This window comes from Acomys russatus, chromosome 16, assembly GCF_903995435.1.
Source record: "Acomys russatus chromosome 16, mAcoRus1.1, whole genome shotgun sequence".
Classification (NCBI taxonomy): Eukaryota; Metazoa; Chordata; class Mammalia; order Rodentia; family Muridae; genus Acomys; species Acomys russatus.
The window spans coordinates 25,271,105-25,292,799 of record NC_067152.1 but is presented as its reverse complement, the minus strand read 5'-3'; the positions used below and the strand labels follow the sequence as shown (position 1 = coordinate 25,292,799).

Genomic DNA, 21,695 nt, shown 5'->3' with positions numbered 1-21,695 from the left:
ATATTCACAATCTGTAGGTACATTCTCCTCACCACCTCCACATTGGTTGGGAGCACCAGCGAAACAACGCCATCAGCCCTTAAAAAGTCCAGTGCAGCGGCACATGCCATGCGAACGTAGAAAGAACCCTTTGAACAAAAGGTCCTCCAAATTTCCAGGTAGGCTTGTGTATTTTTCTGGATCATTGTTTCGTCCTTCTAAACCTCAAAGTTCTTTTAAAAACACATTGTTTGCAGACAGAAGTAAATATACACAAATTCTTCAACACAAGGCACACTGGTTAGAAACGTAAAGCGGGAAAGGTTCTGAATATTGCTTTAACAGAGGTCATTGGCTTTGTTTTTTAAAGAGTATCACGTAGTTGAAGCCAGCCTCAAGTTTACCAGGCAGTAAAGGATGGCCTTGACCTTGTGATAACTGCTGCCTCTATTTCCCAAGTGCTGGGATCACAGGCACATGCCATCACTCCCAGCTATTTGGTCATCTTTATGGGTAAAAACAGCAAGAGCCAGAGTGAACACTCATGAACTCTTACACTAAAATTTACTGGTGCCGAGTAAAAAAGGTTGGAATTGTTTCCAAATGACCTTATTAAAATGAAGACTCTCTGGCCCGGACACAAGGGCAGCTGCAGGAAGAGAGGCGCTCAGGGCAGACCAGCAGCGAGGATGTTACCAAGGAAAGCTTTGCCTCTCAGGACATGCTCTATTTCCTTCTCTTCAATCTTCAGGGACACCTGGAAAGAGAAAGGGACTTTTCATGATGAAGACCATGTGCGCGCCGTGTGTGCTCGCAGCCACAGGCCATTACCCTCCCCATCACATCCCACTTCCCTCACACCAGCAAGTTAAGCATGCGCGCGCGGCTGTCGTCAATGGCCCAAAGCACATCCCTCCACCCTCGCATCTTAAAACCCTGGCTGGCAGAAAAACAAACTGCCCGCTAGTCAGTCCTAATCTTTACTCTGGCTCTCCAAAACATGACAATTAAAAGCAGGGACACACACACACACGCCATTTTTTTGTACCTTGGTGAGGCGACTCTCCTTATTTTTCTTTAGTCCTAAAATGCCTCTGGATTCCAGGAGTCCCGAAAGGGACAAACACTCAGACTGGTCCACAGCTGCCACCTGCTGTTTGCGACAGATGCTACCATAGGCTTCATATAACTGGGAGGAAATGAGAGGGAACAAGGGTCACTTAAAAGCCACATCTCGGAACCTTACAGAGTTTAAAAAAAAAAAAAAAAAAAAAAAAAGCCCAGAACCCCTGTCTTAAAGTTATCTGAGTATCCCATTTTCCTCCTGAATAGGCAATAACCTGCTGCAGCCCTTTTCCTATACTTTATGATTATCATTTAAAAAGATTTACTTTTCATTTTGTGTGTTTGGCTGGTGTTTTGATGCATGAACACCATACTCATGCCTGATGCCCACAGAGAGCACAAGAGTCGGGTCCCCTGGAACTAAAGTTACACAAAGTTGTGATGCACCGTGTGGGTGCTGGGAACGGAACCCGGGTCCTCTGCAGCTAGCAGCGGTTGCTCTTGACTGCAATACATGTAGACTCCTGCCTCCACCTCTTAAGTACTAGGACTGCAGGCGTTGGGCCACTATATCTGGCTAATAGTTAGCTTAGTTTTTAAATTTTGGGTGGTGGTGGTGGTGAGATAGTCTTTCTTTCTTTTGGTTTTTCAAGACAGGGTTTCTCTGTGTAGCCTTGGCTGTCCTGGACTCGCTTTGTAGACCAGGCTGGCCTCAAACTCACAGAGATTCCCCCTGCCTCTGCCTCCCAAGCACTGGGATTAAAGGTGTGCGCCACCACACCTGGCTGAGACAGGGTCCTTCTACACAGCCCTGGCTATTCTGTAAACTAAGTAGATTAGACAGACTGTCCTGGAGTTCAGAGATCCCCCTGCCTCTGCCTCCCAGAGTTTTGGGATTAATGGCATGTGCCACCACCACCTGACCTTAACTCATGTCTCACTACTGTGTAGTCCTGGATAGCCCCTAAAAACTCACTATGTAGACAAGGCTAGCTCAAATAGACAGAGATCTACAAGCTCTGCCTCCTAAATGCAGTGAATTGCCTGGAGAAGACAGGCTTTGGAAAATGGCCTCACTTTAGGCCGAGCTCCACCCGCTGAGACTCTAGCTTACCTTCCCCAGAGTGACCTCTTTGATTTTCAGCCGCCTGGTCAAGAGCAGCAAAGAGCAAATCAAGATCTTCTGCTGGAGAGGGAGGGAGCCTTGGGTTTTTTCTTGGCTCAAGGCCACCTTGTTAGCGTCCACTTCCGAAATGACTTGGGATATGTGAGCAAGACTAACACGCTTGGGAACCAACGACTCGGAGGGTGATTGACCTGAAAAGAAGTCAGGCAAGCTTGATTCGACGTCTTTCTTTTTCTATTTTTCAGACAGGGTTTCCCTGTGTCGTCCCAACTGTCCTGGACCTCACTCTGTAGACCAGGCTGACCTCGAACTCACCCATCAGCCTGCCTCTGCCTTCTGAGTGCTGGGACTAAAGGTGTGCGCCACGACCACCTAGCACTTTAATTGATATTTAAAATACTGCCTGTCTATGTGTGAAGACACATATTGCAGGTTTTAGCTAAAAGAAGCCCACATGCTGTCAAGTAAGGGCGAAGCGGAGGCTCCACCTCTGAGGTGAAAAGATGAGGGGAAAAGGTCTCTTGAGCCGATTTTGTCCTTTAGGGTGTAGTTTGACGTTGAGAAGACAACTAAGATACCCACAGAGCGAGTGAGAACCCCACAGATGGATGCCACTGAATATGGCTAACTACCTCAGAGGCTGGCCGGGGACGAGAACTGGTGCAATAGCACTTGCCTTGTACAAAGTCCCCGGTCTGAGCCTCAGCACAAAACCCTGGAAGGAAGCAGAGACGACTGTGTCTGCCTGGTGGCTAAGAAATAGTTGGAGAACTTATCTAATATTTTGAGTCAAACGAGTGGGTTAAGTATGGACAGTAAAGTCGACCCCACCTGGGCCCCCACACCCAAGATGGCTTCCCCACAGGACCTTTGGAGCTTGTTCACTCGGGCAAGCTGATCTGCAAGGCAGCAGCACTCGAACAGACAGAACCCTCCCCAGAGCCAGGGGCTAGGGACGGTGGAGAATACACAGGCGAGGGGCCCCACTGTTTGGAGAAGCATGCCTATGCGATAAAGGCGGGATTTGCTCTCTGACAGCCTGGGCGGGCAGTTACTTCCTGAGCCCGTCCGCAGTTGCCCCACAGCAATCTGCTTCTATTGCTTTACCACAAGCAGGAAGCTGCCAAGAGCTAATAGAGAAACCAGAGCTCACAGATCAAGTAGCATGGAGCCCCACGATGAAAGGAACTTGGAAATCCGTCCTTACTCCCGACACAGTGGCCAAGTCCTCCCTTCTAAGGCAAGCCCAGCACAACACCTACCCAGTTTCTCTGTTATTTTGTAGTTTAATAGTCTTTCTATGTAGCCCGAGCTGGCCTTGGACTTGCAGCAATCCTCCTGCTTTTGGCCTACAGTGTTGGGATCACAGGTATGGCCCACCATGCTATGCATCTAGCCAACTTTCGTTTGCCCAACTTCAATGCTAGAACCTCTTTCTTTCTTCTCAAGATAGGGGTTCTTTGTGTTGGCTTTGCCGTCCTGGACTCGCTTTGTAGACCAGGCTGGCCTCGAACTCACAGCAATCCACCCTGCCTCTGCCTCCCAAGTACTGGGATTAAAGGCATGATCCACCATGCCCGGCGAAAACCCATCTCTAGGCAGTAGGAAATTCCTTATACTTAGTTGAAGTCACTGCCTCTGAAGTTTTCTATACAGCTAGGTCGTTGAAACTAGCCCCACATGGGGGCTGGAGAGACAGCTCACAGGTTAAGGGCACTGGCCGCTCTTACAAAGGTCCTGAGTTCAATTCCCAGCAACCACATGGTGGCTCACAACCATCCATAATGAGATCTGGCACCCTCTTCTGGCCTGAAGGTGTACATGCCGGCAGAGCACTGTATACGTAATAACTAAAACTTAAAAACAAAACAAAAACCCAAAACACAACTAGCCCCACACATATCACAAGTAAAAGACAGGAATTAGGTTACTCCTCTGATTTACACCAGGAGTCTGGAGCTCTTTTAGCAACATGCACTAGTGATGATCCCAGAGCCACTGACAAGCACTGAGCTGTGCTAGGGGAAAAGGTCCAGTAAGAAAGAGCAATCTAAAGAGACAACGAAAACGCCCGAAGCCCGCAGACTGGTATGTATATATACTGCCCACTCACAGCCAAAGCACTGATTTAAGTTACTTCTGAAACCTTCTTAAATTGTTTGTCTAAATAAATACTGATGGAAAAGAGAGAGCTTTTTATTTTGAACTCCCAGCCAGGGCAGGGATGAAGGAGGAAACAAGTTGGTCCACCCTGTTTCTAAAGATGAACACTGGACTCAACTTCTGGTAAGTTCACAGCCATGTGACATCTGCCAGTGAAAAAAACAGGGTTGAGGCAATCAAACTCATCCGTGACAGCCGCTGGTTTCCTGTAGGCCCGGGATCTCTGTACTGCCCTCACAGGCTGCCCCGGGATGAACTCAGGATGTGTTCAACTTTTTCCTTTCTCTCCTTTATGTACCAGGCATCACCTCCTCCTACATAAATACCTAACAGGCACTCAATGTACGTACCCAGAAAAGGGCCACTCAACCTTGCAACCTCATTTTATTTTCTTCCCTCCTGACCCCCCTTTTTAATTTTATGTATGGGTATGCTATCTGCACACCAGAAGAAGGCATCAGACCTCATCAGATGGTTGTGAGCCACCACGTGGTTGCCGGGAACTGAACTCAGGACCTCTGGAAGAGCGGACAGTGCTCTTAACCACTGAGCTCTCTCTCCAGTGCCGAAAGCTCATTTTCATCTGAGAGCCTTGGAGAAAACCTTACTGCTTGAGCCCCACCATTTACAAACACTCCCAGGAACTCATTTCCAGTAACACACAGACTGAAACAAACCAGATGAAACTACACCTCACTCCTCGCGCATGCGCGCGTGTGTGTGTATACGCGTGCGCATATGGCCTTAACAGCATATCCATTCATCTTTCTCTTCCGTCCGTTTATAAAAGCAGACAGGGAACAGGTAAACTACTCACATTCAGACAGGGGCCTGAGGATTGTCTGGCTTTTGACATCCGACTCCACAATTTCAATAGCTCGCCTATAAAAAATAATTCCAAAATTAAATTAGTCTCTGGGTCAAACCAAACACATCAAGCCACTCCTCCCCAAAGCAAGCACATTAACTAAAAACAAGCTTTAAAAAAATTAAGGCTCACCCCCAAAAATAAATAAATAAGCAGGCAGGTGTATCTCTGTGAGTTTGAGGCCAGCCTTGTCTACAAAGTCCAGGAAAACCAGGGCTACACACAGAAAAACCCTGTTTGGGGGGGTCGGGGAGCAAAATCAGAAAACAAAACCAAAAAAACCTTAAGGTCCCTTCCAAGTTTGATTCCCAGCACAGGTGATTTGACACCCTCTTCTGGTCTCCACAGGCACTGCGCACGCGCACACACCGAAAATGTACATAAATCTTAAGATGTTAACCTGGTCTACATAGTGAGTGCCTAAAAGTAAAATTAAGGACCCTAAACAAATTGGGTTATGTTACAGCTTAGGGGAGACTTATCTGCTTTTAAAATAAAGACTGAGAATTTTGATAAACAGTACTTCTCTTCCTCAAGTAGGCTGTCATATACTGAGCCGGCAACGTTTTAGATGAGGGCACTGTCCTGGGTGGAAGGGATATGCAGCGTGGGGGATGGACTAGGGACTAGGGGAGCTGATAGCACCCCCACACAGCATATCCAAAGGGCGGGGGTCCTCAGCTATACATAGGACACACGGAGGCTAATCTTGCCGGCCTGCGTGGCTATTACTCACAGCTGTAGTCTTTATTCAAACGGTTTTGCTGACTAGGGGGAACTTCCACATTGCAGATCATGCAATCTGGCAGCAGGAAGAGCGCCCTCTCCCACTGTTCTCTCTAAAGTGCTTTGTCCACAGGAGGCCACAGGCAGACCTGGATCTTCTGTGTGGCCATAGGGGGAAGTTGGACCAGCGGGGCCAGCACAGCGAGGATCATTTTAATGGACCCAGTGCCCCTGCTGGGAGGGAGGACCGTCCATCAGTCAGCACATAGGCTTTCCCCAGCAGGAGGGGCACAGGGATGGAAGAGAGAAAGAGGTCCAAGGTAGGACTTGGGGGGACCACCAACTGGAAGGAGGAAGGGGTGCCCAGAAAAAGGAAAGGAAGAAGAAAGTCTTAAAGGCAAAGACGGTTCAGGTCCATAAATAAACCTGCTTGAGACCAGCAAATGGAAAAGCAAACTGGAGTCTTTTTTAATACAAATGTAATTAACCAATCTATAATCACCACAGGGAGTGCCAGCGACGTCTCATTTGTTTCCCCCTCTGTAGGTAATGGACTGATAATGTTTCAGACATTAACACGGTGGAAACTCAGAGCTCCCCACTGAGAAACAAGTCCTCTTTTCCAGAGCATAAAAAGTAACACAATGGGGCCTCTTAAGTCACATTCATTTTGAGTTCCACAAGACAACTGACAGCTACTTCCTCTTTTTAATAAAAATAGTTAACAGTGCCATAACTCACCTGCAAACATCCAGAGCTTTACGGATGTCTCCAGAAACAGCAGACACCTTCCGGGCACAGAACTGAATCGCAGCACTGTCCAGAACCTGGTCGCTTGACACCTTCAGACAAGGCCCAGAAGACATGAGTGAGTCAGGCCTAGTGACACAGGCCTATAATCCTAACTACTGGGAGACTGCAGCAAGGGAATCTAAAGTCAAGTCCACACAGAGACTCGGTCTCAAATAAATATATAATAAATATAAATACAAAACAAGTACAGCTCAGCATAGAGCACGTTACTAGCACGAGAAGCTTTGTCAATCCCAGCATTGGCAATAAATAAATAATAAAAAGACACCTTGAACCCTGAGAGCTTCTCTTAGCAATTTAGATACTAAATATATTTTGTCAGATTAAGTCTAATTTTGGGACCAGGAGTGCACGCTCAGGGCTCTGAGTTTAACACTCAGTATTGCAAAGATCTTAACCCAAATGGCCACCCTTTTTAAGTCTAAGGGACATATTGCTCATATTTAAGACTTTTATAGATATATAGATATAGAGGTTCATGAATAGAATTTTTTAAAAAAGCAACTGAAACTACAAATTATTTTCCATAGACCCTTTGTCTTTTTTTTTTTTTGAAACTGTTTCTCTCTATGTAGCCCTGCCTGGCCTGAAACTCACAACCATCTGCCCGCCTCTGTTTCCCAAGTGCTGGGACTAAAGGCACACACCACTGTGCACAGCATGGGCCCTATTTTTAAAAATTACATTTGTTTATTTTTGTTTGGAGTGAGAGTCAGTAGTGCTGCAGCCGTGGAGGTCAGAGGACAGGTCCAGGCACCAGTTTTCTCCCACTGCCATGTGGGTCTCAGGTACCGAACTCAGGTCATTAGAGCTAGCAACCAGAGCCTTGACCTGCTGAGCCACCTCATTGGCCCAGGCCTACCGTTATAGGCCTTTAAGGAAGCATTCGAGTCCTCTAATTCCTGCTTTTATTTCAATAGTGAAACAGCCAATAAATGAAAAGCACGTGCAGAAATTCACATAAAAGGGCCGGGTGTGGTTGCGCATGCCTTTAATCCCAGCACTTGGGAGGCAGTGGCAGGTGGATCACAGTGAGTTCGAGGCCAGCCTGGTCTACAAAGCGAGTCCAGGACAGCAAAGGCTACACAGAGAAACCCTGTCTCAAAAAACCAAACAAACAAACCAACCCCCCCCCCCAAAAAAAGAAAACAACAACAAAAAAACAGAAATTCACACACATAAAAAACATGTTCTTCCTCATTATGGTCCACAGGAGCTTGCCACATTGTTTATAAAACAATCAAATGGAAGTGTTTCAAACCTACTGTTAGGTTCTCATCACAGAGATTATCTCCACAGCAGAACCTGGCACGATGGTTGGCACTCACCTCATTAAGTCTATCCTGCAAGATCGTAGCGATCTGATTTCGGGTGTAAGGCGGGAAGTTGAGTAGCCGTGGCTTACACTTTTCCCTAGCTTCCAGTCTCGGCAGAATTCTGTCTGTGAGGTCTAGGGTATTAGCAATGCCTGAGAAGACAAAAACCAATCGCGGTCAGCAGTCGGATCGTCCTAAAAGGAAGCCAAATGCTCCGAAAACATAGGCTCCCCAGCCCCAACTCAGCATCTCAGCTGTGGCTTCCCCTTGTCCGCCCCCTCACATTACAGACGACACACCAGGTAAGACGCAGTGCTTACACAGGTACAGTGGAGCATGCACACAGGGGTGCTGGGGGCTACCCTGAGCTAGAGGCCCTGTCTCCAGGAAGAAGGGGTGAGAAAGAGGATGGGCAGACAGATTTCTGTTGGGCTTCAGGCCAGCCAGGGCTCATATGAGACTCTGCCTCAAAAACTGAATCTATTGGACTGGAGAGATTGCTCAGTGGTTAAGAGCACTGACTGCTCTTCCAGAGGTCCTGGGTTCAATTCCCAGCAACCACATGGTGGCTCACAGCTATCTATAAGTGACCTGATGCCCTCTTCTGGCCTGCAGGTGTACATGCAGGCAGAGCACTGTCTACAAAATAAGTAAATAAATCAATCTTATGGGAAAACAAAAACAAAACAACCAGGGGCTGGAGAGATGGCTCAGAGGTTAAGAGCACCGCCTGCTCTTGCAGAGGTCCTGAGTTCAATTCCCAGCAACCACATAATGGCTCATAACCATCTAGAATATAATGCAGGCCCTCTTCCGTCCTGCAGGTGTACATTTGGGCAGAGCACTGTATATATAATGACTAAATAAATCTTAAAAAAAAGACAAAAAAGACAAAAAAAAAAAGAAAAAACCAAACCAAAACAAACCTATTGAACCAGATATGGTGGTGTACCCCTTTGATCCCAGCTCTCCAGAGGCAGGTGGCTCTCTGAGTTCAAGGCCAGCCTGGTCTACAGAACTAGTTCTAGGCCAGCCAGGGCTACACAAGAGAAACACAGACTTGAAAGCCAAAATAAACCAGAAAGCAAATCTATTGTTTCAAAACGCAGCATTATGCTCTTTTCTTGAGTGTGCATGTGATGAGAACTGAAGCCAGGGCTTTGGGCATGCTAAGCACATGCTCTACCAGCAACTCACACCACCTACGTCAGTCTGCATGGCCTACACGCAGTGGATGTGCATATTCGTGTGTGCGCACTTCTCTGAGTGTAGGAGGAGCCTGAGTCGATGTCTTATGTTTTCCTCTAAGGTTTTACACCAGAGAGACAGGGTTTTCTCTGTGTGACAGAGCTCTAGTTTGCCTGGACTCACTGTACAAATCAGTCTGGTCTCAAATTCACTGAAATGAGCCTGCCTCTGCCTCCTGAGTAAGTGCTGGGATTAAAGGCGTGTGCCACCAAGCCAAGCTCTAAAAAAAAAAAAAAAAAGGAATAATAATAATAAAACATTTATTATTTATTTATTATTATGTATACAGTGCTCTGCCTGTATGTATACCTTCAGGCCAGAAGAGGGCATTAGATCACATTATAGATGGTTGTGAGCCACCATGTGGTTGCTGGGAATTGAACTTAGGACTTCTGGAAGAACAGCTCCAGCCCACTCCCCTTTTAAAAATTATTTATTTTTAGCTTTATGTACACTGGTGTTCTGTCTGCATGTCTGTTGTCTGTGTGAAGGTGTCAGATCCCCTGAAACTGGAGTTACAGACAGGTATGGGCTGTCAGGCGGTTGCTGGGAATTGAACCCGGGCTCTTTGCAAAGAGCCAGCTCTCCAGCTCTTGCCTTTTTTTTTTTTTTTTTTTTTTGAGACAGGATCTCTCACTCTTAAGCAACAAGCACCTTGCTCAATGAGTCCTCTGCCCAGCAGCACCCCACTACTTTGTAGTAGCAGCAGCAGTAGTAGTAATAATAAGTTTCCCTGCTTCATCCTCACACATAGCTGGGACCACAGGAATGGAATATGGTATCTGGCTCTTTTGCTTTTTTTTTTGGTTTTTTGAGACAGGGCTTCTCTGTGTAGCCTTGGCTGTCCTGGACTCACTTTGTAGACCAGGCTGGCCTTGAACTCACAGAGGTCCGCCTGCCTCTGCCTCCTGAGTGCTGGGATTAAAGGCGTGCGCCACCACCACCCGGCCCTCCTTTGTCGTTTTTATTCAGACCCAACAAAAGCAATGTGCCTTATATTAAAATTGCTATCATAGCAGTTTTTCTTATTTTTGCTAAGAAAGTAACCTGGCTTAAGATAAAATAATATGGCTCAGCTGTTAAGAACACCAGATGCAGGCGGGCATGGTGGCTCACACCTTTAATCCCAGCACTCGGGAGGCAGAGGTAAAGTGGATCGCTGTGAGTTTGAAGCCAGCCTAGTCTACATAGAGAGTCCAGGCCAGCCAGGGCTAAACAAGAGAAACCCTCTTCCAAATGACCCAGGCTCAACTCCCAGAACCCACATGTCAGCTCGCAACATTTGTAACTCCAGTCTAGGGCTTCAGAGCCCTCCTCTGGTCTCTGTGGGTATCAGGTATGCAAGCAGTACACAGAGCTGCCTGCAGGCAAAACACCTACCATGTTAAATAATGAATAAAGTAGCAGGTAACCAACCTGCATAGTGACTGGGGAGGTGGCTCGGTGAACAAAGCACTGGCCATGTAAGCATGAGGAGTTGGGTTCAGACCCTCAGAAGCCACGTCAAAGGCAGGAAGGCAGGGTGGCCCACCTGCAATCCCAGCATCTGGGGGGTGTTGGTGGGGGGAGCAGAGGTGAGGCCCCCAGGACAAGCTGGCTAGCTAGACTAACTGAATCATCGAGCCCCAAGCTCAGCGAGAGCCTCTGCCTCAGTAAATAAAAAGCTGACCTCTGACATCAACCTCTGCCTCTACACACTCATGCATACCCACATACTTGACATACGTAAGTTTAACAGATTTTAACAACATTTCAAATTCACCACATTAACAGTAGTAGCCGAGCACTAACCAATGAGCACCAATCGGGAATTGCTTAGCCACGGCCATTCAAAAAGTGTGTATAACACATCCTGCCCTTTGCTGTCCAGCTGATCCATCTCGTCCAACACCAGCACGCTACATACAAAGAGAGATAATTAGTATCGGTCACATCTTCAATCTCCCAATGTTTGGTCTGAGCTAACCTTAGGTTGCTTGTCTTACCACGAGTCATTGTCAGAATGACATCTCCCATCACTAACAAGTATCATTCAATTGTTCTCAAGGAACTAGTTTAAAAAGTTAAATCTTTCTGGAGAAATAGCTCAGTGGTTAAGAGCACTGCCTGCTCTTCCAAAAGACCCAGGTTCAATTCCCAGCAACTACATGGCAGCTCACAACTGTCTGTAACTCCAAGATCTAACACCCTCACACCAATGCACATAAATTATAATTAAATAAAATATTTTTTTAAAAAAAGTTAAATCTTAAACTACGTCTGCCAGTGATGACACACGCCTTTAATCCCAGCACTTTGGGAGGCAGAGGCAGGCAGATCTCTGTAAGTTCAAGGCCAGCCTGGTCTATGTACAGTGTAGTCCCAGGGCAGCCAAGGACACACAAAAGAAACCATTTCAAGAAGACACCCCTACCCCCAAACCCAACCAACCACACAACCAGTTAATATTTATTTAAACAAAACAAACAAACAAAAATTTTAAACTCAAAAATCAGAATGCATAGGGGCTATGGGTGTGACTTCAGTTGTAGAGTGACTTATCAAATATACACAGGGACCCGAGTGTGAGTCCCAGAACCACCAAGAAATTATTAACCCCCCCCCCCCCCGCCAGACAGGGTGTCTCTGTGTGGCCTTGGTCGTCCTAGACTCACTTTGTAGACCAGGCTGGCCTTGAACTCACAGAGATCCGCCTGCCTCTGCCTCCCAAAGTGCTGGGATTAAAGGCGTGCGCCACCACACCAGGACTAGTAGAGTATTTTTAAAATCACAAAATTATTATCTTTCTTTTCCTCAAGTGTGTGTAACCACTTCTCAGAGCCAAGTTCTTTTCAGGGCAAGTTCTTTTGGGAGATAACACCCTACAGGGCAGGGCTTCGCCAAGCAACAGGCAGCAGAGAAAAGACTTACATCATGGGGCCCTTCTCAGCCGTCATACGCTTTTCCAATTTTCTCATCAAGTCCTTCCCAGCTGGTCTGCACATTTCCTCCTGCCCAATCTCTTGAGCGATGGCTGGGAACACAGCCTGAGCACTCCTCAAAGACATGCAATTCAGCATGATAGTCTGAAAGCCTTTCACTTCCTTCTAGGTTAAAAAAAAAAAAAACCAACAACAAAGATGTAAACATGGGAGTCGAGCTGGGCAGACAAAGCTTTCCTGAAACCCGATCAGGTCTCTGAGAGCTAACAGGATACAGGAGCAAAGCTTTACTTTCTTTGGAAAGATCTATATTGTGAAACTACAAAATTCTTTTTCCCTTAAGAGTCAAATGTTGGGGCCGGAGAGATAGCTCAGCGGTGGCTGCTCTTCCAAAGTACCCAGGGTTCAAATCCCAGCACCAACATTCTCGCACAGACATAGACGCAGGCAGAGCACCAATGCTACACGCATGCGCATACTACATTTATGTCTATGTATGACTTATTTGTTGCAGCAATAGCACTCATAACTCAGGTTCTCAGGGTACCTTGAAGTCTTGCAGAATCCGGCTTAAGCAGGCGGTTTTTCCAGTTCCAGGAGCGCCAGAAAGGTACAGACTTCCAGCTTTTTTCCCACAGATATGTTCCTTCAGGAACTCCCTGATGACAGTCATCTCCTGCTCTCTGGCAGGCAGCCGATCCGGGACAGCTGTGTTCAGGACAAGCTTCGCTTGCTGGTAACAAGTGCCTGAGCCAGAAATAAAAGAACCATCAAGACACAGCCGAAGGTGACTGGGTTTCACCAAGACCACCGGCATGGCACCAGATGGCTGCACCACCGCTGCCACCAAACGCCTCACCTTCTTGCTTGAAGAGTCTAATACATGCAGAGTCCTTCTCCGGTGGACATTTCTGCTCAGGGTTTGTTTGGCTCTCTTGACCTTTTGGCACTGAGGGAACTATTTGGTTCTGGTGAAGTCTGTCTTGTTCCTTTTGGCCCGAGGACTTAACCGTCGGCTCATCATCGAATACCAGTCTGCATCCCTTCCGTGTATGTGAGCGCGGGGGCCCGTTTTCTTTCCTGCCTAGCTTTGGCGGAGAACAGGGAGATAAACGGGGCGTGTTGCACAGGTTGTCATCCCCTGAAACGTTAAAAGAGTGCGGTCATTCACAGGGGCGCTGCCAAAGCACTAAGTGCACAACACAAAGCACTAAACGCAAAACGGGGTCATTCACAGTGGAAGGCAGTAACAGAAACTTCGAAGCCTTTGTTTTCTTTCTAAGACAGGATTTCTCAAGTGTAGCCCTGGGTGTCCTGGTACTTGATTTGTAGACCAAGCCGGCCTTGAGTTCACAGAGATTCTCTTGCTTCTACTTCCTGAGTGCTGGGATGAAAGGCCTGGCACCACTACCACCACCACTGTTGGCAGGAGGTAAATTTCTACCACAAAAGAACCAATTTCTCAGCCGGGCGTGGTGGCGCACGTCTTTAATCCCAGCATTTGGGAGGCAGAGGCAGAGGCAGACAGGATCACTGTGAGTTCCAGGCCAGCTTGGTCTACAGAGTGAGTCCAGGACAGCCAAGGATACGCAGAGAAACCTTGTCTCAAAAAAAAAAAAAAAAAAACAAAAAAACTCACCAAGGAGCAAATGTGGCCACCAGATGGCGCCACCGAATCTCATCATTGGTAGAAACTGAGTTCTAGTGGGGTGAAATTGTAAGGCTGTTCCTAGCAGCAGCACCATCGCCACATACAGCCAAGTATGGCTATGGGAGAAGGACCTCAAATTTGAGTCAATCCTGGGTTACTCTGTAGACCAGGCTGGCCTCCTCAAACTCAGATCTGCCTGCCTCTGCCTAATGCATGCTGGGATCGAAAAAGGGGTGCTCCACCACAGCCTGGCTTGTTTGTTTCTTCCCAAGTATGTAGGCAAATTTTACAATACTATGTAAAACTTCAAGGTAGAGCTGGAGAGATGGCTCAGAGCTTAAGAGCACTGGCTGCTCTTCCAGAGGTCCTGAGTTCAGTTCCCAGCAACCACATGGTGGCTCACAACTATCTGTAATGGAATCTGATTCTTTCTTCTGGTGTCCATGAAAACACAGCACTCATATACATAAATAAATCAATCTTAAAAAAAAAAAAACACCAAAAGCAAAAACAAAACACTACTAGGTAAAATCTATGGTTTTAACCAGGGTGTCTGGGCATCAAGGAAAGAAAGGCTGAGGAGGGCTCAGTCACAAAATTGCACTCATGGAAGAAAACTTACCCAAACGTTTCCTGGGACTGAGAGGCAAAAGTTTTGTGTCCACACATGGAGCAGAGGGTACAACCTGTATGTTTTTAAGTTTTACTTTAGTATCACCAGAGTTCGTTTTGTTCGGTGTCTTAGACAGTTTCTTTTTCGGAAACCTGATGGTGGCTTGTGTCTGGGATCGGGTTTGAGGCATGCTGACCACACAGCTGGACGCAAAAGAAAACCAGCAAGCCTACAACATAGGAAAGCGAAGAGAAACATACAGAGCTTATTTGTACCGGTGACCAACACTCACTTCATAAATCACGTTAACATAGGATCTTCAACATTTAGCTCCTATCCAAATCTATGTTAACAGATCTGTCTGCCTCGTCACATTCCGTTAAACATATTATTACACACTTCAGTCTTACTGTACCTCCGACGTAGAAACTGTCACAGAAAAACACGGCTATCACCCTAGACTTCCGGGGACCAGAACCCAAGTTCTTCCACTTGGGCGATGCCAGAAGTTTATCTCCAGTCGTTTTTACAATACTTCCATCTCCTTCACTCCAGACACTCGAGACCTCTTTATAGAATCAGTTTAGCTTCCCGACTTAGGTTCCCCCAAGCCCAGGGGGGCGCAGCTCCGTCCTTCTCTGCCCAGGACTAGCCGGCACTCCACGTAGCTCTCAACCCCAGCCTACACCCTTTCCTCCCAGCAGCTCCTTCCCACCTCTCCGGGCTCGAACCGATCCCAGAGATCACAACCTCCTCCCTGACCTCAGGCGATCTCCGCTCTCCACCGACCTCGCTCGAACCAGCCCCCAACTCTCTGGGCCTCGGACCTCAGGGAGCAATCCGCTGCTTTCCACTCTTCAGGGTTGTGTCGCCGCACTGCACGCTCCTCGTGTCTGGATCACAACCGCAAGGGCTCTCTCACCGCACGGACCGCCACAGGAGCCACAGCTGCAGCGAAGTTAACTCGCGCCAAATCTGCACTGCCTCTGCGTTCCCGTCTCGCGCCAAAGTCCAGCCACGCTTCTGATTAGTTGTCACTAAGCTCCACGCCTTCGCCGATGACGGCCGGCAGCCAATAAGACAGACCCAGGTCTCAGCGCCCAGCGTTAAGTCACACCCACTCGCCGGGGAAGGCGTTTACATCCGAGACTTCCGAAGAAAGGCGCGCTCTTGCGCGACTCATTAGGAGAGCATGCCTCGCCGCAAGGCACGGCGGGAAGTGTAGTTTTTTTTGCCTCCACTTGTCTATTTCCGCAATTTTATTTCTACTCGGGTATCTTTGTTCCTCCTTTCTGCCAAACGTACTCATTCTACTGGAATATCTCTGCCCCTCTTCTCTGCCAAACGTAACTATTTTCATTATTCTGGTGGGCTAGGTTTTAAGAGGGCCTACCTACTATTTGGGGACAGTCCTGTACGGCATGCAGCATCTGAATGCATAAGGTCACCGCGTCCTCGCTGGTGAAGGACTGATGACTGGAACCAGGGCGTTTTTGGGGGCAAGTTCTATACTTAAATAAGCAAACTGACACCATCCCACCATTTGTTGACTTGTACTTTAACAGTGAGAAGCAAGAAACCCAGCGTACAATTCCACGAGTGTTAACATCAGCACATTGTAGGGAATAAAATTATGTCCCTTTAATTTGAAAATCTTTTATGGCCAAGCACTAGGGTTTCAGGGCTAGGAAGACCGTTACAGGAGAGGCAAGCTGAGCATTTAATGAAAAATATAAATTAGAGGCGTCGTTTGCAGCCATGTTCCAAGGTTAATAACCTTGGGGGTTTTTTTTGTTTTGTTTTTCGGTTTTTCGAGACAGGGTTTCTCTGTGTAGCCTTGACTGTCCTGGACTCACTTTGTAGACCAAGCTGACCTGCCTCTGCCTTCCAAGTGCTGGGATTAAAGGCGCGTGCCACCACCACCTGGCTAACCTTGGATTATTCTAAGTACTGGTAAAAATTGTGGAATATTTATTTATTTATTTATTTATGTAGGGGCCGAGCTCAGAATTTTAGCTGTATCGCCTTAATTACTCTTTACAGGCACCTTAGGAAGTTCAGAGGGAAACCAAAGCTGAGGGGACTGAGTAAATTTGCTCTAGGTCATAAAACAAGTTAAGTGGAAGAGCTGGTATTTGTATTCTGAAGTCTGACAGAAGACTAAACCCCTGACAGCTTGTGGAGAAGGATTAAAGAGAGGTGAGTTCTAAGCAGGGCAAGATGGGGAAGGGGTTTTGTGAGGGTTTCCTAGCAGCTAAGAACTCTTAAGAAAACAAGCTGAGAGAAAACATCACTGGAGGGAGGCTTTCCGCCCAGATGCTGTTTCCGCTTAGTAGGACCATGGGACCTAAAAGACCAACTTCGCATCTCATATTTCTATAGCCTGAGGGCCTAAAACCTGCCCACATCTGAAACAGCCCAGTTTAGGAGATGGTGGTACACGACCTATCTCAGTTAGAGGCGAGGCTGTGTTACATATGCAGGTTACAGCCTACAAAATCATTCAGGTTAATTAAACAAACACACACAAAGAAAAAGCTGGGCGTGGTGGTGCACACCTTTAATCCCAGCACTAGGGAGGCAGAGGCAGGTGGATCGCTATGAGTTCAAGGTAGCCTGGTCTACAAAGTGAGTCCAGGACAGCCAAGGCTACACAGAGAAACCTTGTCTGGGGGGAGGGGACTTAAAAAAAGAAAGAAAAAAAGGCACCAGTTCAAGAGAAGTCTCCAAGAGTTAAGTGAGCACTGTGCAGACAGAAGCTCAAGACTGAACTGTAAAAGGTTATCTGCTGGGGGCTTTTCCTCTAGTAACCTCGTAACACGTTCATTTCTGTACCTTTGTACCCATTTCCTGGCTGGAACCTGTTACTTCCCTTCCTGGTCAAGCCCTACTCAAGTCTTTCAACACTCTGCATTGGTTCCTCCTGCTCACTATGATCTACTCTGAAGGCGAAGATGATGTTATGTTCATGTTTAGATTTCTGCCATCAAGTACATGACAGCTGCTCTCCAAGCTGGTGCCTGTAATCCCAGCACAGCAGGAGGCAGAGGCACGCAGATCTCTGTGAGTCTGAAGCCAGCCTGGTCTACAAAGAGAGTTCAAGACAGTCAAGGCTACACAGAGAAACCCTGACTCGGGGAGGAAGGAGGGGGCAGAGCTGTCCAAATAAAAAGGGCATTCTGTCAGGCTGACGTCACTGTTGTGGGATATGGTTGGATAGCACACACAGTCCTTTAAACAGAGCCATAAACCTGGAAGAGTAAGTTTAATTATGTGTAAAAACAGTTCCAACTGGGTATCGGTGGTGTCAAAGGTGACACCTCTTTTCTTCTCTGGAGTGGTCAGGGTCCAGAGACTGTCCTTTACCACACACAGAGCACTGAGGAGGAAGAGAACAGCAGCTTCCTTCCTTCCGTAGGTGCAGCACACTCACAGCACGCCCAGCTGCGCTTGAGTAACCACCGGAGCAAGCTGGTGTTCTTATCACTTAACTCAAACAGGGTCATGGAGCAGGAATCAAGTCACACTAGAAAGACCTGTCTGGCGTCTTTCTGACCATGTGCAAGGGTACACACACTCAGAGGAGCAAGACTATCTCAGTGAGAGAGCCCAGGGGTTTGCAAGTTGAGGGTCATTTAAGGAAGTGCCATAGGCAGGCTAGTAAGTCAGGAAGAACAACAAAATCAATAAATAGTTTATTAATCATATTAATAACAATAATGGGTCAAATAATCAGGAATGCAGCCACTCTGGTATCTGGATTACGTGAGCGTGAGAGTGATCCATACAGACACCCACTACAAATCAGTAGTGAAGAGCTTGTCACTAGCAGTGACAGGCTCAGTGGACTCCCTGTTATTGTCAGCTGAGCAGAGAGAGGCCTGGTTGAACTTTAACACCTAAAGTCAATGTTCAAGGAAACCAGCTATGATTTAGCTTAAAAAGCAATGAAGATGTGATGTCGCACACCTCTGATCCCAGCAAAAACAGAGGCAGGTGGGTCCCTGAGTTCTAGGCCAGCCTGGTTTACAGAGTGAGTTCTAGGTCAGCCAGGAATACACAGAGAAACCCTGTCTCAGAAAACAAACAAACAAACAAGCAAGCAAAGAAGTGAAGAGAAATAGACAGCACACACATAAATATGGATTCACAAGATCCCAAGGGCCCTGCCTCCATCTTTTCTTCCACTGTCTGGTTGAGGATCGGCCTCAAAGCACTGCCTGGGTAGATAGAAATATACATCATTTCCTTGTTTGTTTGTTTGGTTGGTTTTTGTTTTTAAGGTTTAATTAAACTGCACAGAAAGACATGTACCAAGAAATCCAACCTGAGACCAGATGATACACTTTATGTCGCGGGGAAGGAGGGGGGAGGGACCCAGGCTATTGTGGAGTGGCATTTGTAACCAGGATAAAAACTCCAAAATAAACCACACAAAAAATTATTTTTTAAAGAAATGGATCCACATGCAGATGATGAACACACACGCACATGCGCACAAACGCACATGCACACATCGCTCTGGTCTTTTATTCAGTGTTGACTAACTTCCAGGCTGGAAATTGAGAAAAGACAAAAGTTAGACATGAAATAAGAGGGTGTGCTGAACCCCTCTGCCACAAGGGGAGCAAGACTTAAAACAATCAGAGAAGAAACCCACTGAGTTGTAAGAAACAGGAGCAGAAAGGAAACAGCGGTTATCAAGGAAGATTTTAATTACTTCGGGGGGGGGGGGGGGGGGGAAGCAGAGAGCTAACACAAGTAAAGGCACAATGAACGCAGAGCTGGGTGGGACGAACCCTTCCTTCCATTAGATGGTTGCTGTTTTTGTTTGGTTTTGCATGTGATTGAAGGTGGTTATCTTTCTTTTCTTTTCTTTTTTTTTTCATTTTGTTTTCAAGAAATGCGTCTTGAAGGCAGAGTTACAATGGCCTCATCTCTTCCCTCTCATTCCTGATACCTGGGTAACAGAATCACCTTGACCATACAGCTAGGGACTGAGAGTCACAGGGAAAGAAAGATCACATCTGCAATGTAAAGGATCTCATTTGCAGCTGACTGTAGGTTGGGTTTCCAGAAGGACAGACAGCACAGTACAGTGCTATCCAAGGGCCTCTGAGGCCTTACACTCCACCGCCAGAGCCTCACAGGACGAAGGACCCTGGAGCCACACTTCTCCCACACTTCCATAAGCGGTCAGCCTACAGATAATTTCAAGTGATCAGGAGAATTCAAACATAGCCCAACCCTGAGTTGCTCTGTAGCAAGTCTATTTACAGTTACTTTTTCCTCCTCAGCTCTCTCTGGAGGTAAATCTAGGTTTCAAGCTGGGAAGTTACTGGGTGAGGGGATTCCCACAGGGCAATGGCCTAGGACTTGTTTCCTTGCCTTTGCTAGGAAAGGGGGCAAAGGGATGGCAGCCTCACGTTCCTCAGCTGGGAGAGCCTTAGCTGCTCACACAATTAGCCTAGGCTGTGACAAGGGCAGGCTCTGCAGCTGCAGCAAATCCCCAGGAGAGAGCAAACCACGCCTGGAATAGCCAAGTACTTTGGTCCAGGTTTGGTCACTGGAGAAGGGGAAAGAGGAGCATCTAGCTCATTTGGAAATCAGAGACCACTGCCCGGCTTCAGGCAGGGCAGTAGGAAACAACCATTGAGTGTTTCCCATTAGGGAAAAATACCACAAACCCCATTGTTGACAAAGCTTCTTGCTGCTTAGCTGAGCAACGTCTCTTCCCTTTGGGAAAGAACAAGGGAATCAAAGGTACTAGGCAGTAGCCTCAACATGAGACCACCCAATAGTTACTGAGGAGACAACATTCCCATGAGGAGATGAAAGAGCAGTTCAAAAGGGGAAACCGTAGTGCTCTCACAGCTCGGCCACCTTAAACCTGTATTACAAGCTTTGTACAACATACAAAATAGACCGACAATTTTGAGGATCACATTCCCATCTTCAATAGCAAATATACATGATAACAAATCTGTTATTAACAGTGGGACCAAGTGACGTATAAGGCAAAGGCATTTAAATTAGGTGTTGTGTCACCAACATGCCCCATCAACTGGAGAGCAAACCCTTTCCTTTTCCTTAGGTCTAAAGCCAGGCCTTTTTTTGGGCTTTGTTCCATCGGGTAAAGACAATGAAAATATAATCAATACCCACATGGCACAGTCCAAATCTGGAGACTATAAAGGATGGCAGGTCATGTCAAGGAACTATGAGCCCCATGGAAAAGCTGGGGTTCAGCTTTATTTGTGAGATTTTATATATATATGATCTATGTTTCAGTGAGGGAAACTCTTTACACACTCTGATAACATTGTACAAAAGGCATCAACTCCCATTTCAAAAACAAATGGGAAGACTTCACAGTCAAGGTTCAGTAACTAGTCAGCATCCACCCTGGAACTTGTGCAGTGTCAGCTCTTCTCCTTCTCTTACCTCTGCTCACCTAGGATGCTGGGATCCTCCTGGGAGGTAACTGCTGACAACAGTTGAGAAGGAGGAGAAATAGTGACCAATTAGAAGTCTGGTGAAATCTAATCATTGTCTGTCCCAAGAGACAATGTGGTAGGAGATGGCAAAGGGTGACACCAATAAATAGATGACCAATGCCACGCTCACCAACGCGGGAAAATGTGGTTTCACCTGGTATTACACAGATCCTTAGGCTACGTTCTATTAAATCTGAAAGGTCCCTATAAGCCGGGTGTGGTGCACATGATACGAAGCTCAGCACCAGGAGGCAGAGGCAGGCAGATCTAAGAGTTCGAGGCCAGCCTGGTCTATAGAGTGAGTTCCAGAACATGGAGAAACCCTGTTTCAGAAAAATAAAATAAAATAAAAAGTAAAGAATGGTCCCAATGACAGTTTAACTCTGTGGTGTATCTGGAAGTTTTTAAGTAGCTTCCCACTCCAATTTAATGAACAGCTTGGTCTTCCTACAGTCACGGAAGATGTGAGCAGCCTGTGCCCATGGCAACAACTGTAGGAAAACACCGTATCCGGTGCCCTACACTGCTGCTAAAGAAGGGCCACCAGACCAACCTCAGTTGGAACATGCATTTCCTGTGCTGTTCACCTACAACTTGGAAGACAAACAATGTATTGCTGGCTGCCAAGGAAGAGCCAGCACTGTACTGCGGCACACCTCCCTAAGTCTTTGTGCTTCTCGGTTCTGAATATCCCCCGCTCCTACAGATG

The 21,695-nt window shown here is 46.9% G+C and overlaps 1 protein-coding gene across 1 annotated transcript; it reads right to left on the bottom strand.

The window, feature by feature from the left end:
* Window positions 1-381: 381 nt before the first annotated feature.
* On the bottom strand, window positions 382-14,679 carry Cdc6 (cell division cycle 6). Its single transcript, XM_051157835.1, has 11 exons — window positions 14,499-14,679; window positions 13,085-13,366; window positions 12,773-12,972; window positions 12,215-12,390; window positions 11,096-11,202; window positions 8,069-8,208; window positions 6,669-6,769; window positions 5,151-5,215; window positions 2,159-2,361; window positions 1,028-1,168; window positions 382-736 (listed from the first exon to the last, which is right to left on the bottom strand). The coding sequence occupies exons 1-11, from the start codon at window positions 14,677-14,679 to the stop codon at window positions 647-649; spliced, it is 1,686 nt and encodes a 561-aa protein (XP_051013792.1). The 3' UTR covers window positions 382-646.
* Between the last annotated feature and the right edge of the window lie 7,016 nt (window positions 14,680-21,695).

Excerpts from the sequence above, each read along its gene's own strand:
- Cdc6 (XM_051157835.1), bottom strand. The coding sequence starts at position 14,679 with ATGCCTCAAACCCGATCCCAGACACAAGCCACCATCAGGTTTCCGAAA. Across the intron at positions 6,770-8,068 it reads TGCAGGATAGACTTAATGAG|GTGTCAAGCGACCAGGTTCT; the intron begins GTGAGTGCCAAC and ends CCTTGTCTGAAG. Across the intron at positions 1,169-2,158 it reads AAGAGGTCACTCTGGGGAAG|TTATATGAAGCCTATGGTAG; the intron begins GTAAGCTAGAGT and ends ATTTCCTCCCAG.